Source organism: Macaca nemestrina, chromosome 6 (assembly GCF_043159975.1).
Source record: "Macaca nemestrina isolate mMacNem1 chromosome 6, mMacNem.hap1, whole genome shotgun sequence".
NCBI lineage: Eukaryota > Metazoa > Chordata > Mammalia > Primates > Cercopithecidae > Macaca > Macaca nemestrina.
This window is the reverse complement of record NC_092130.1, coordinates 109,476,373-109,492,692: the sequence shown is the minus strand read 5'-3', so window position 1 is coordinate 109,492,692 and position 16,320 is coordinate 109,476,373. Positions and strand designations below refer to the sequence as shown.

Sequence of the window (16,320 nt, the reverse complement as noted above, 5' to 3'; positions counted from 1 at the left end):
CCAACATGGCAAAACCCCATCTCTACTACAAATGCAAAAATTAGCTGGACGTGGTGGCACATGCCTGTAATCCTAGCTACTTGGGAGGCCAAGGCATGAGAACTGCTTGAACTTGGGAGGCAGAGGTTGCAGTGAGCTGATACCGCACCACTGCACTCCAGCCTGCGTGACAGAACAAGACTGTCCCCAAAAAAAGTAAACTAAAATAATTTTTTAGTAGGCAAAGTGAGATACAGTTGCTGTATTAAGTAGTATTAAGTTAAAATACAACTCTGTTACCTGCTGCAACAAAAGATATACAATTGCAAAATTACTGCAGCGCAGATCTAGCACCAACAATCTGAAATGCAGTCTCTAAGCTAAACATAATCTTTTTACAGATTTAATTAGTTGGGAAATTAGGGATGCTCAGGGTTGAACAGCCTGGGTCTGTCATGGAGAGAATGTTTAACCAATAGAAGGCCTATAAGGCTTTAGAAACAGAAGTCCCTCATTGGCTTTCAACCAAACTGAATCCATTACACCTGCCGAATCTGTCCAGAGTCCATTTCTTCTTAGGAACCACTAACTACCCGGCCATCCAGATGTGCCATGTGTTTTCTGCCACCTGCTTTAGAGAAACATCTGGTGTCTTTATTACCTTGCTGTGGCTGGGGGAATTTTCCATTCCCCTCCATGGCCTTCTGTTCTTTTGAGTGAGTGTTGTTTGTGCTACTGCATATAGATTCAAATTTACTGTCCAGATTTCCTCCTCTTTGTGCAGTGCTGACTCATTTTCCCCAGATATTTGTTTCTGTGCAGCTTGCTGTAGTCCCTTGGTCTCTCTTGGAAAATGACAGTAAGGCATTTTTGAAGTGTTAGAAGGCTTTTGCTGGGGCTTTATCCAGCTCTCCCTGTTTGGTTTATTGGCAAAAGAGTCCCACTGTGCATTTATGTAGAATTTACCCATTATTTCTATTCCTGCCTTTCAAGTTGGAACCAGGTTAGCAAATGATAGAAAATTAAATCCAGATGATTTGTGATAAGAAATATGTTTTGTGAAAAAGACCACTCAGTCATAAAGAATGCTCAGAATTAGATTATGCAAATGCTTCTGTTATCACACTGTCAAGTGGTACAGGCACTCCTGATTTTGATTCAAGGCAAGGAAATTCTATTTAGCTTTTTATTTATTTAATGTTTCTGTTTTAAATGAGCAGGACCTCACTAAAGCATAAAAGAAATTAGGTCTTCAATAGGGCCTGCCTCGTAATCACCTATGTGCTTCATAACCCAACAGAGATGATGAATAAATTTGCTGTGGCCTCATAGTTTATAATTTACATCTGCAGTGTTTCAACAGCAATGGTTTTCATGCTCTTTAATTTCAGGAAACCTGTGATCTGGGGAAGATAAAACCTGAGGCCAGACGATACTTGGAAAAGTCCATTAAAATGGGGAAAAGAAATGGGCTCCATCTTCCTGAACAAGTACAGAATGTGAGTTTCCTTTTCTTACCAGAAAAAGAAATGAATAAATAAAACAAAATACTGGTTGAACGTCCCTAATCCAGAAATCCAAAATGCTCCTCAGGCTGAAACTTTTGGGTGCCAACATGATGCTCAGAGGAAATGCTCATTGGAGCATTTCAGGTTTTATGGGTAGGTGTGCTCTACTGGTAATAATGGGAATATTCCAAACTCCAGAAAACTCCAAAATCTGAAATGTTTCAAGCCCCAAGCATTTCGGATAAGGGATATTCAACTTGTGCAACAAAAAACAGAAAATAGGGAAACAGATGGCTTATAATAAAATAACCCATAATACAAATTCATCTACAATGTGTTTAGTGGTTTTACATTCTACAACTCCTATTAACCTCAGGAGTTAACCTCAGGAGTCTGTTTGGTGACGGACGAACAACTGATAACTTAAAATTGTTCTTTAACCTTGTACAAGTTTTATTTGTTTCATGTGTGTTGGGTGAGCTTATTTTCCCTACCCTGTTTTACATTCTTTAAGAGCTGATTTCAGGTCCTAGTAGTTGGTTTGTCTTTTCACTCCCTTGGTCATACAGAGATGGGGCACTGATTATAAAATCCTTACCGATGGAGAGTTTTTAAACTTTGGAATGGAGTATCCTATGTTTAATACATGCCCCTTAAGAGAAAAGAGATTAGCTGCTGAAAGATGCCTCTCAAAGTTTTTCTTTTGTCTGATGCCAGTCAAGTCTTCCAGGTTCAAAAATAAATTAGGCTCCAGAAATTTCTTGTTGGAAAGGAAATACAGTCCATGATTTATTTCCAGGTCATTCTTCTAGCCCGCAGGACTGGGAATAAGTTTGGAAGAAATCCAAATCAAGTGTTGTCAGCATGTTAGCTATGACCACAGGCACCACTGAGATATGGGTACCTTTCTCCCACCTAAAGCCCTTTGATCACCTTGTATCCTCTTCCTTCACCTAGTTAGAGGAGAAATGTGATTGATCTCACTTACCTGACCCTTTGCTTTCCCGGTCAATTCTTAATTCTGTTTGGAGCATGAACACTGTGTTAGTTAAGATATGCTTGGTTGCAGCTAACAAAACCCTATTTAAATGAGATTTATTTCCTTGCATAACTGGAAGATCAAGGGGTGAGCTGCATGCATTGGTTTGATCCTGATGCACAGTGGAGTCATTGGCCATCTGATTTTTCTATTTCTCTACTCTGTCTTCCTCAGTGTTAGTTTTATCTAAAGACTGGCTTCCTTTCATTACTAAAGTGGCTATAAATCTAAAAACTCCACCATCCAGAAGGACATAGAGAAGCCACTAGTAAACTTCTCCTCATGTCTTAATGGCCCAGAGTGGATCCTGTGGTTAATCCTGAATTCCCTTTTAGTCAATGGAATGCCAGGCCTGGGTTATCTGAACAGTCTCGAGGGCAATGGGGTTAGAATGACGGCCCAACTGGTGCAGAAGTCACACCCCTAGAGTTGCAGATAGGATCAGGTCCTATCTGAACTACATGGGCACTGCAAAGTGGGGCAGAGGTAGAAAGGGGGTTGAGGAGAGTATCAGAAAACACCACTGAACAATGTGTTAGGTCAGTAGCGTCAAATTTAGTGTGCCTCAGAATTACACGGAGGGCTTATTAAAACTCTGATTATAGGACTCGATTCTTAAGAGTTGGCACTTTAGTAGGTTTAGTGTTGGGGTCTCAAGAATTTGCGTTTCTAACAACTTAGGTGATGGTGATGCTCCTAGCCAGGGCCACACTTTGAGAAGCAGTAAATTTCATTGTGTAACATTGTTAGAAGAATGGGACAGATTAATAAAATTGTATCATGATTTTTTTGTTTTTTTTTTCTGGTGGTTTCCTTCTTATTGCTTCGTTTGATCTCCCTCCTAGTACTTTTTATGCGAATCTTAGGGTCTATAAATCATCTTTGTTTACAAAAGCTCTATAAAACTAAAACATCACTTTTTCCCCGAAGCAACAATAGAATGAATTACTCAGCTCTTATCTCTTGGTTTACTTCATAACCACATGCTGATTGCTGAATTAAAATTTTGAATTGGAAACGATTAGAAATTTGCTAATTGGTAATGTGCTGCTAGATTTATTCATTCACTCAGAAACTATTTATTGTGTATGTACTATGTGCAGTATATTGCCATTTACTGTACCTCCTAAATGTATTCTTCAAATTCACAACTAATTTCCAAGACATCACCAGGCTTGCCTTTCTGTAAATGCTACACACAGATACACGTGGACATGACATAGTGGACTGCAGAAACCTATTTTATCAAGCACATATCTACAGAAGTACTTCCTGGAGTTTGGGCACAGAAGTCAATACTCATATAAAAGTGAAACTCGATTGATGGTGATAAAAATGAGTTGTTTTTTTCAAACAATTCTCCTGCCTCAGCCTCCGAAGTAGCTGGGATTATAGTCACACAGCACCACACCCAGCTAATTTTTGTATTTTTAGTAGAGACGGGCTTTCACCATGTTGGCCAGGCTGGTCTCGAACTCCTGACCTCAAATGATCCACCCGCCTTGGCCTCCCAAATTGCTGGGATTACAGGCATGGGCCACCGTGCCCTGCACAAAATGAGTTTCTTTTTATTGCTAATGTCCTGTATTTTTATCTTCCTTTCAGGAAATCAAATCAATGAAGAAAAGAATGAGTGAGCTATGTATTGATTTTAACAAAAACCTCAATGAGGATGATACCTTCCTTGTATTTTCCAAGGCTGAACTTGGTAAGTTTTATTATTTTTCTAGATTAAATCATATAATTTAGGCAAATAATGTTACCTCACAGTTTGTTTTACTTTCCAGATACAAAATTTCTAAATCATCGTTCAAATAATTATTTTAAACATGATCCAGTACCTAAGCCCACCACCCCTTCTACAGAAGAGACAATCAAACTAACCAAAATTAGATTTTAGGCTAATGAGAGTATATACAATTTCTAGAGACAGTCCAGAGGGGACTTAATAATCTTTTTTTTTTTTCATAATTTTTCTTGGTAGTTTATACTTGTGTTTAACAGCCTTCAGTGCCTTAAATTTTTTTTTTTTTTTTTTTTTTTTTTGACTTGCAATGTTTCCTGCATTGTATCTTAAACTAGTCTCTTCTTATTCAGTCCTGGGTCTTTTTTTTTTTTTCCTGAGACGGGGTCTCTGTCTGTCGCCAGGCTGGAGTACAGTGGCGCAGTCTCAGCTCACTGCAACCTCTGCCTCCCTGGTTCAAGCGATTCTCTTGCCTGAGCCTCCCGAGTAACTGGGACTACAGGCACGTGCCACCACGCCCAACTAATTTTTGTAATTTTGGTAGAGACAGAGTTTCACCACATTGGCCAGGATGGTCTCAATCTCTTGACCTGGTGATCCACCCACCTCGGCCTCCAAAAGTGCGGCGTGAGCCAACGTGCCCAGCCATCCTGGGTCTTTCTTCACTTAATTTTGCCTGTTCTCCACTGAAACATCATTTGCACAAGTTTACTGAAACCTATTCATATTTTGAATTACCATCTCCCAAGGCACCTTGCTTCTAACAGCTACCACCATTCCAGCAACATCAAAATGATATTTAAAGGATTGTCATTATTTTACTTGAATTTCAGTTACTCCTCAAAATTCCTAGAGCTACTAAAAGGCACCATGCCAATGCTAAATAAACCAGCAATGAGTGGAAAATTTGATATATGAGAAAATGATTTTTTGCAGGTGCTCTTCCTGATGATTTCATTGATGGTTTAGAAAAGACAGATGATGACAAGTATAAAATTACCTTAAAATATCCACACTATTTCCCTGTCATGAAGAAATGTTGTATCCCTGAAACCAGAAGAAGGATGGAAATGGCTTTTAATACAAGGTGCAAAGAGGTATTATAAATGTTTGTCTTTCTTTTGTTTTAATGGAATATTTTAAGAAAAGGGTTTACTTTGTTCACCAATGTCAAAGTCAGCTCAGAGACTGCTATTCCTGTGTGTGTGCACTGTATCTCTAATTCCTCAGACTTACAAGACTTTTAGCTTTTTCATTGCTCATTGACAACCTGCTTGGTGTGGTCACAGGATAAGCTGTTCTAATAAAAATAGAATGGGTTAAACAAATTAGAAGTTGCTTCTCTCCTAAATCAGCAATCCAGCACTGATAAGTCCTGGTTTAATATGAAAAAGAAAAAAGGAAGAAGTAGACAGGGATTCTCAGTCGTCTAGCCAGTTCTACCATGATCTGCCTCTCTAGCTATCCAAGTAACCATGAGGACCCTTTTTTCCTTACATAGGACCCATTCACCATTTGTTAATTCCCAGTTACTGCCTGAAGCTCAAAGACCAGGATCTCTGGGTGGATACAATCCTGCCTGGTTGTAGCTTCTCGTAATCCAGCAAACTATAAAAGGAAAGACAAGTTATCAGCTCCTCACCCCCACACCCTCCCCAACACCCCCAGTGATGGCATAGGAAAAGAATAACCACACTAAAAAGTCCCATTTGGAAAAAGAAAGGCTGGGAAACATAGCGAGCTCTTAGCAATTTTCTAAAACTTTCAAACTCCTTAGGAATTGTGAAGATTCTGTACTGTGTTGAAGTTTCTTGGTTAGCTTGTTGGGCTAAACTTGGATCTACTTTCTCACAAGAATTCCTTTATCAATTGTACTCTATGGCCCCCAGTTTTGCCCACAGGGAATTGTTTTTGTCCATTATCCTTGATGACCATATCTTGGCAGTGGACTGCTGGTCCTGCTAATGTCAGGTAGAATCCCAAGGGTTGCTTTAGGGATCAAATAATCACAAACTTTTGTAAGCCAGACTTACGATATCTTTGGTAATACAGCCTCCTCAAAAACGTAGGTTTCTTGTCTGTTTGCCTCTAATCAGATGCATGTCAAAATAACTATACCCAAATATCACTTTTGGTCATCGTTCTTAAACTTGCCAAATCTTATATACTGGCTTCTGAATTTATCCATTTATCCATCATTATCCATTTAGTGAAGTCTGTTTTCAGGCCCTCTGAACATAGTGAGCTTGTGGAGGAAGGCAGCATTCTCAAAGTCATGTCTACAGTTCAGTAACTCTGAGTGACAACCTTTTCTCCTGACACTAGGAATACAGAGCAATTGGCTTTTCCAACCATCTGAAGATTGTAGGCCATAGGCAGAACCTCCCTGAGCAGAATTCTTTTCCTTCCATCTTTAGAAACTGGCCAATTCTCACCCAAGTTCATCTCTCCCATGTAATCTTTCAAAAAGCAACAAATGCCAAAAAAAAACACCTCCCAACAGTATTAGTTTTCCCAAACAATTTCTCTAGACTAAGACTCCGTAGGTACGTGGCCTGCCTTCTGAATTATGGCAAGCAACAGTTTTCACAAATGCCCATGGTATAATGAGAACCTGCTTCCCAACCTGCAGTGTCTGGGTCCTTACCTTCCATTCCTGTACATTTTTCATTTTTATTGTTAGTAGCAACTGATTTCTGGTATTCATCTCTACATATGTCAGGGTCCAGGCTAAGGGACTTGACAGAAGTCAAAAGCACAGTAACTCAAATAAGATAAAAGTTTTATCTTTCCAGAAAGTAGATTAGAGGTTACCAGGGAATGGGGAGAGGGAAGACTGGGGAGTTAATGGTTACAGAGTTTCTGTTTGGGGTAATGGAAGAGTTTTAGAAACAGATCATGGTAGTGGTTGCACAACGGAATGAGTATTATTGCCGTTGAATTTTACATGGCTAAAATGGCAGATTTCACCACTATTTTGGAAAAAAAAGAGATTTGTCTTGTAACTGTAAGTCAAGAGGTGAGTGGTCCAGAGGTGGAAGACAGCTCTACCATCCTCAGTATGTGGCTTTCAGGGTCATTGTTGTCATTTTCAGTTCACAGCCTGCGGCAAAGATCTATCAGACATGACCCAGAAATTTCACTTATCACTTCATTCACATCCCATTGTCCCATTGAGTATCACATGGCCACAGCTGGCTTTGAGGAAGGCTGGGAAATATAATTAGGTAACCATGTGTCCAGCAAACATTCAGAGTTCAGTCAGGCACAGTGGCTCACACTTGTAATCCCAACACTTTGGGAGGCCAAGGCAAGAGGACTGCTTGAGGCCAGGAGTTCAAGACCAGCCTGAGCAATATGGCAAGACCTCACCTCTGTGAAAACTTAAAAAAACAAAAAACAAAAAAATTCAGAGTTCTATTACTGAAAGAAAAAATAAGAGAACAGATACTGAGAGAAAATTGGCAGTCTAGAGAGAAGATCTGGAGAAACTCCAAAAAATGAAAGAAAATCTAATTAAACTATTTAATTTTAGAACTTGGAGAATTGCGTTATGTGTGTTTCTCTATTCTGTGTTTCCATTTTAGTTTTAAAATAATAATAATTATAACAGATAATTATATAGTGTTTGGTTATGTGCCAGGCATTTGTCTAAGTACTTTACATATATTCTCATTTGAATCTTCATGATTACTCTCCAGTGTAGGTATTTTTATTTTCCACATCTTACAAATGAGAAAACTGAGGCTCAGAAAGCTCCAGAATTTGCCCAAGATCAGGTAACTAGTAAATGGTGGAACCAAATTTTGAATGCAGGTAGTGTGACCGCCGTGTGTGATTTTCCTTAGAAATCAGTCTGTAAATAATTTGCTGATTTGATTATTGGGGTTAGTTTGTTTCTTTTACTTTAACATTTATTTACTTCCTCTAGGAGAATTATTTTTTATTTCATTGTTAAGAAAATAATAAAATAATATCAATTTTTGTATTTGTAATACAAATAAAATATGAAAGATATTTGTAATGTTAACTTGGGAAAAATCCCTGAAACATTTTTAAAAGCAGAATTTTATGGTGCCTTAGTTCATTTGTGCTGCTATAACAAAATACCACAGATGAAGTAATTTATGCACTATACACATTTTTCACAGTTCTGAAGGATGTGAAATTCAAGATCAAGGGGTACCAGCATTCAGTGTCTAGAAAGGGCCTTTTTTCTGTGTCCTCACATGGCAGAAGGGGGAAGGCAGAAAAGGCCCAAGTTCTTTAGCTGTAGCCCTTTTATAAGGAACTAATTCATTAGTCACTTCCCAAAAGGCCCTGCCTTTTAACGCTACCACAAAAGAGATTATGTTTCAACACGTGAATTTTGGGGGACATTCAGATCATAGCATGTGGCATTAAGTATATTCACATTGAGAATATGTTTATATTTTTCTGCAGCCATCACCTCCATCCACCTGCAGAGATTTTTCGTCTTCCTTAACTGAAACTGTACCCATTAAGCATTAACTCCCCACTACCCCCTTTCCCCAGACCCTGGCAGTTACTATTCTATTCTGTGTCTCTGTGAATTTCACTACTCTAGGAACTTCATATAAGTGGAATAATAAAATATTTGTCTTTTTGTATCTGGCTTATTTCACTTAGCATACCTTAAAGGATCATCCACGTTGTAGCGTGTCAGAATTTCCTTCCTTGTGAAGGCAGAGTTATATTCCATTGTATATGTATGCCACATTTTGTTTACCTGTGTATCTGTCCATGGACACTTGGGTTGCTTCCATCTTTTGGCTGTTATAAATCATGCTGCTGTGAACACGGGTGTGTCGATCTCTCGTCGAGTCTCTGCTTTCAATTCTCTGTGTTATTTACCGAGATGTGGAATTGCTGGATCATATGGTTTGATTTTTTTAGGAATCACCATACCATTTTCTACAGCAGCTGAACTACTTTACATTCTCATCAGCAATGCGCAAGTGTTCCAATTTCTCCATTTCCTCACCAGCACATTTTCTGTGTTTTTAAAAATAGTAGCCATACGAATGGGTATGAAATTAAAAATGTTATGTTTTGTGTCTTTTACCACAATAAAAATGTCCAAAAGAACTTAAAGTACCAATATTAGGTGCAGTTCTGTCAGTAAAAATAAATACGGATTCGCTATATTCATGAAAAATATATTTTCATTCTAAGTTTATAGCGCCTACAATTTTGTTAAGACCTCATAGTTATCTCCTGAGGTTTAAAAAGTCATAAATTATTTCATGAATCCAAAAAGAAAGAAAAAAAAGCCTATAACACCAAATGGGACAGAAGTTTAAATGCTCTAAAAATATTTGACAATTTTACAAACCTAAAAATACATACAATAATTCTTCCTTTTAGTGCTTCGGATCAAATTATTGATTAGCCTTTGTTTTGTTGCTGTTGTTTATTACTAGGAAAACACCATAATTTTGCAGCAGCTACTCCCACTGCGGGCCAAGGTAGCCAAACTACTCGGTTATAGCACACATGCTGACTTCGTCCTTGAAATGAACACTGCAAAGAGCACAAGCCGCGTAACAGCCTTTCTAGGTTAGTTTTTTTTTTTTTCCTATGACTGTTTTGCTGTACCATGTCAACGGGACAGAAGGCCTCAGAACATAATATGCCTTTGAGGACATCCTACTTTTCATTCATTCGAGAGAAGTATATTGATCACCTATTATGTGTTAGAAGTATGCTTGGTTTTAGGGACTGCTCATTGTTTATATTGCTGTATAGGCCTGGCTTCACTGTATCTTATATCTTGTTTAGGCTCTTTATACTAATTCCTAATATGACATCTAGGTTCTAACAGAGAGTTACTAAAGTTACTGGCATTATTCACTGTTGTCACTAGGGATTTAGTAGTCATAGCATGGCTGCTTATGAATTTGTGTAAAATAAGCTGACAAATATGATGTACATAAAAATAGAACATATATAAACAAAAAACATTTAATATTCCAGAAACCACTTGTTAATATACAGAACTAATATAAAATAATATACATAAAAACTATTATCTAATAACTGTAATATAAAATAATATACATAAAAACTATTATCTAATGACTATATTAAGGTTTAACACCATAAATGGTACGTATTTGTTATTGTATAATTCACTCATTCATTCATGAGACATTTATGAAATAACTATTCAGTCTTAGGCAGTATGCTAAATAGTAGGATTACAGAAAGGAATAAAACAAGGTCCTTTTTGCTGGGCATGGCAGCTCATGCCTGTAATCCCAGCACTTTGGGAGGCCAAGGTGGAAGGACTACTTGAGGCATAGAGTCCAAGACCAGCGTGGGAAACAAAGAGACCCCAACCCTGTGTCTACAGAAAAATTTAAAAATTAGCCAGGCACGGTGAGACGTGCCCGTGTAATTCTAGCTACTTGGGAGGCTGAGGTGGGAGGATCCCTTGAGCCCAGTAGTTCAAGGCTACAGTTAGCCATGATCACGCCACTGTGCTCCAGCCTGGGTGACAGAGCAAGACCCTGTCTCTGAAAATAAAGATAATTTTTTAAAAAGAGACAAGGTCCTTTTCTCAATGGATTTGTCACTTACTGGAAACAACAGAAGTGTGAACAGGTAATTACTCTACAGTTTGATTCATGATATAAAAGAGAATGGCTAAGAGAGTTAACAGGTTTGTAGAGAATGTTTCCTTCAGTGGTGATTGCATACACTAAAATGTTCCTTAGTAACCACCTGACTAACTTAATTCATTTAAAGGAGTTTTCCTTCTAATTTGAGATTGGCATATTCCTATGCAAAGTGTCCTCTTGGGAGGCTAAGGTTTGAGGATCCCTTGAATCTGGGAGTTGGAGTCCAGCCTGGGCAACATAGCAAAACTCTCTCGCTCTCTCACTTGCTCGCTCGCTCTCTCTCTGTATATATGTGTGTGTGTGTGCGTGCGCGTGCACGCGTGTGCGTGTGTATACATACATGCACACACACACACACATACATATATGGAAAACTGTATCTTTGTATCCTCCATGAGTTTCCTCATTTCACAGTATTCCTCGGGCTGCTCCTCCATCTCTCACTTTGTGGGGTTGCCCTCTGAACTGCCATGTCCTCTGCCGAGCCAGGCACGTTTATATCTTAACATATGTAACAGAAATGTAAAAAATAAATACATAAGACCATACTCATTTAGCCAAATGCAGTAAAGTGAAAAATTGACCACAGCAATATAATTTGTGGTTCTCAGAACTTTCTCCAGCTGAAAACTGGAATTGCTGTGTCCAGATAGACCTTCATAGAAATGGGGTAATGAGAAACTAAACCCATTGACAGGAATTTCTAGATAACATTGACCACAGGTCACGTCTGATGTGTTTTTCCTAGCTTTCTTAGGAGTCCGACTAACTGCATCGAAGAATAATCATGTGCATGACTTTGGCTTCACTGTTGCTTTACTTCCTGAATAACATTCTTCAGTCAGTGTTCTCTGAGATAAACTTGAGCTTTGGTGATGAATTGAGGAACTCATGGCCCAGTTCTGGTGGTGTTAAAAGAAAAAGGGGTGGCCAGGCACGGTGGCTCATGCCTGTAATCCCAGCATTTTGGGAGGCCAAGGCGGGTGGATCATGAGGTCAGGAGATGGAGACCATCCTGGTTAACACAGTGAAACCCCATCTCTACTAAAAAAAAAAATACAAAAAACTAGCCAGGTGTGGTGGCGAGCACCTGTAGTCCCAGCTACTCTAGAGGCCAAGGCAGGAAAATGGTGTGAACTCGGGAGTAGAGCTTGCAGTGAGCTGAGATTGGGCCACTGCACTCCAGCCTGGGCGACAGAGCGAGACTCCGTCTCAAAAAAATAAAAAATAAAAAATAAAAGAGGAGCTAGGACCATAAAATCAATAACCCCGAAGAGCAAAGTGTGCTTCCATAATAGAGCCTGCTTTCCTCCCTCACTTTTTTCCTCCTTTCCCTCTTTCCCCCTCATTTTTCTGTATTGAATACTGCAAAGGAGGAAGCACCGTGCTAAAACACAGGTGGTATTTATGAGTATGTTTGCTCCCAAAAGCAAGTAGATCACTAACTTTTCCCTTTTCCTTCACAGATGATTTAAGCCAGAAATTAAAACCCTTGGGTGAAGCAGAACGAGAGTTTATTTTGAATTTGAAGAAAAAGGAATGTGAAGACAGGGGTTTTGAATATGATGGGAAAATCAATGCCTGGGATCTATATTACTACATGACACAGACAGAGGAACTCAAGTACTCCATAGACCAAGAGTTCCTCAAGGAATACTTCCCAATTGAGGTGGTCACCGAAGGCTTGCTGAACACCTACCAGGAGTTGTTGGGACTCTCATTTGAGCAAGTGACAGATGCCCATGTTTGGAACAAGAGTGTTACACTTTATACTGTGAAGGATAAAGCTACAGGAGAAGTATTGGGACAGTTCTATTTGGACCTCTATCCAAGGTACTGAGGATCACGTTGTTGGAAGGGACCTTAGGGATTCAGCTGCTACCTACTTTAAGACTCTACTCTTGGCCAGGCACAGTGGCTCATGCCTGTAATCCCAACACTTTGGGAGGCCAAGGTGGGAGGATTGCTTAAGGCTGGGAGTTTGAGACCAGCCTGGGCAATACAGTGAGGCCCTGTCTCTACAAAAAATTTAAAAATTAGGTCAAGTGCGGTGGCTCATGCCTGTAGTCCCAGCACTTTGGGAGGCCGAGGCAGGTGGATTGCTTGAGTCTAGGACTTCAAGACTAGCCTAGGCAACATGGCAAAACTCTGTTGTTACAAAAAATACAAAAATTAGCAGGTGTGGTGGTACATGCCTATAGTCCCAGGTGCTCGAGAGGCTGAGGTGAGAGGATCACTTGAGCCTCAGAGGTGGAGGCTGCAGTGAGCCAAGATTGCAACACTGCACTCCAGCCTCTGTGACAGAGTGAGACCCTGTCTCAAAAAAATAATAATAATTAAAAATTAGCCAGGTGTGGTAGTGCACACCTGTAGTCCTAGCTGTGCTGAAGCAGGAGGGTCACTTGAGTCCAGGAGTTTAAGGTTACAGTGAGCTATTATCATACTGCTGCATTCTAGCCTAGGTGACAGAGCTAGACCCTATCTCTAAAAAAATTAATTAAAAAACAGACACTACTCTTTCATATTTCTCACGTGGGCTTCTTAGTATAGAGATTTAAAATGTGGGTCTGAAGCCAGAATGTCTGGCATCATCATTTACTAGGTAAGTTACTTAATTTTTCTATGCCCCAGTTTTCTTACCTATATTATAGGTCCTATAAAATGGGAATATTAATAGTAGCTGCTTTGTATGGTCATTGTAAGGATTAAATTGGTTAAATACATGCAAAGCATTTAGAAGACTGCTCAGCACATAGCGAAGGCTTAATCAAAGTTAGCTGCTACTATTGTCATTGTCATCATCATCTAGTTTGTGCACTACATTTACTTAATTTAATATTGACCACCACCCAGGCATGGTGGCCCACACCTGTAATCCCAGCATTTTGGAAGGCTGAGGTGGGCAGATCACTTGAAGTCAGGAGTTCGAGATCAGCCTGGCCAATATGGTGAAACCCCATCTCTACTAAAAATACAAAAATTAAACAGGCATCTGTAGTCTCAGCTACTCGGGAGGCCAAGGTATGAGAATAGCTTGAACCCTGGAACCAAGATCACGCCAATACACTCCAGCCTGGGCAACAGAGCAAGACTCTTAACTCAAAAAACATAAATAAATAAAATAAAATTGAGCACCAGAATGTTTATTAGGTAATCTGTCTGCTAATCATCTATGGCCACTCCCTTCAGTCTGGCTGAGAGGCAGCACAGTTTAGTAGAAGTAGCAAAACCTTTGCAGTCAGTCAGATTTGAGTTTGAATGCTTGAGTGACGTAACCTCTTTGAGATTCTGTTTCTTCCTCTGTAATATGGGACTGAAAATCCTTTTACAGGATTATTTTATTCATTAAAGACTATATATGCAAATCATCTTGCACAGATATCAGTGGTAACAATTACAAAAAAATGTTATAATTGTGTCTGTAGCATGTAATAACTATAGATTCCATAGTGTTTCATCAGACACAAAAGGATTTGGATCTCTTTCTCCCCAGGCTACTTTCTAAAGCAAAGTCAACCTCTTATAAGTACTAATCATTTTACTAAATAGATCAAAGTAGAGGATAGTATCCCCCTCATTCAGTAATACATACAAGTTTGTAATCCACTGACTTTGAGTGCTGAAAAGTAGGTTGAGTAACTGTGTCATCCAGTTGGTGGGCAGAAGTGTCTTTAAGTGATTATCCCGGTGTATTAGTCCATTCTCACAATGCTGTAAAGAACTGACTGAGACTGGGTAATTTATAAAGGAAAGAAGTTTAATTGACTTACAATTCTGCAGGGCTGGGGAGGCCTCAGGAAACTTACAATCATGGCAGAAGGGGAAGCAAACACATCCTTCTTCACGTGGCAGCAGGAAGGGGAAGTGCCAAGCAAAGGGAGGAAAGCCCCTTATAAAACCATCAGATCTTGTGAGAACTCACTCACTATCATGAGACTGGCATGGGAGTAACTGCCCCTGTGAATCAATTACTTCCCACCGGGTCCCTCCCACGATTCGTGAGGATTATGATAACCACAGCTCAAGATGAGCTTTGGGTGGAGACACAGCCAAACCGTATCACCTGGTGCTTTATGGACTTACTTTCACTTATATTATGACCTAAAATTAAAACCCTGCCAAATATAGATGAGTCTTACTTTTAACTAAAAAGTGTCAGGATATAGTTTTAACCCAAGAACTCTTTCAGGAGTAATCCTTTAACATTGGAGTCTGCTATAACTGTCCTCAGATTTTCTTTCCAGGGTCAAAGAACAGTTCCTGCTACCTCATTCTGCTGTCTCCCTGCCAGGATATAATTAATTTCTTTTGTACTCAGAGATCTGGTCATTGCTACCAGCACCCTGGTATGGGTGGCAGAGTAATCTTTGTGAAAGCAGTGACCTAAAGTTAATGTTTACTTCCTGTCATCTTAGATGTTCTCTTCATAAAGGTAAAAGGGATTAACTTGTTTTATTTGTCTAACTGACTTTTAAAAAGGGTATTCAGAATAGGTTTTAAAAAGACCAGGTACTGGCTGGGTGCAGTGGCTATAATCCCAGCACTTTGGGAGGCCAAGGCGGGTGGATCACCTGAGGCCAGGAATTCAAGACCAGCTTGGCCAACATGGTGAAACCCTGTCTCTACTAAAAATACAAAAATCAGGCTGGGCACAGTGACTCACACCTGTAGTCCCAGCACTTTGGGAGGCCAAGGAGGGCGGATCACCTGAGGTCAGGAGTTTGAGACCAGCTTGGCCATCATGGCAAAACCCCATCTCTACTAAAAAAACAAAAATTAGCTGGGCGTGGTGGCAGGCACTTGTAGTCCTAGCTACTCTAGAGGCTGAGGCAGGAGAATCATTTGAACCCAGAAGGTGAAGGTTATAGTGAGCCAGGATCTTGCCACCACATCCCAGCCTGTGCAACAGAGCGAGACTCCATCTCAAAACAACAAGAATAAAATTAACCAGCATTGTGGTGCACACCTGTAATACCAGCTACTCAGGAGGCAAAGGCAGGAGAATTGCTTGAACCTGGGAGGCGAAGGTTGCAGTGAGCTGAGATCATGCCACTGCGCTCCAGCCTGGGTGACAGAGCAAGACTCTGTCTCAAAGAAAAAAAAAAAAAAAACAGGTACTATTAGTCTTCTGAGCAAAAGAAAAGGGAGAAAGGACACCTACTCCCAGAATGAAGTCTGATAGCTTTTGGAGAATGAAGTCTAATAGCTTTTGGAAAGACCATCACGGATGCCACACTATGTAAGAATAGACTAATTGATAGTATAATTTATGCATTTTCCCAGGCTAACTAAAAGCATTCTGTTTCAAAAAGGCCTGTCTAGTTTATAAAAGAAGCTTATTTAATTGTGACTACTGATTCTTTCCTCTTCAAATAAAAGGAAAAACCTTATTGTCTGAAATTCAGT

The 16,320-nt window shown here is 39.7% G+C and overlaps 1 protein-coding gene across 4 annotated transcripts in view; it reads left to right on the top strand.

Moving 5' to 3' along the window:
* Nucleotides 1–16,320, top strand: part of LOC105499489 (neurolysin) — a 103,845-nt gene that overhangs the window by 49,693 nt on the left and 37,832 nt on the right. For all 4 annotated transcript variants that reach the window (XM_011772076.2, XM_011772078.3, XM_071098859.1 and 1 more), the window contains 5 exons: nucleotides 1,371–1,478; nucleotides 4,132–4,234; nucleotides 5,207–5,367; nucleotides 9,715–9,850; nucleotides 12,381–12,747. In XM_011772076.2, the coding sequence (XP_011770378.1) occupies nucleotides 1,371–1,478; nucleotides 4,132–4,234; nucleotides 5,207–5,367; nucleotides 9,715–9,850; nucleotides 12,381–12,747 (875 nt within the window). The remainder of the gene's footprint in view (nucleotides 1–1,370; nucleotides 1,479–4,131; nucleotides 4,235–5,206; nucleotides 5,368–9,714; nucleotides 9,851–12,380; nucleotides 12,748–16,320) is intronic.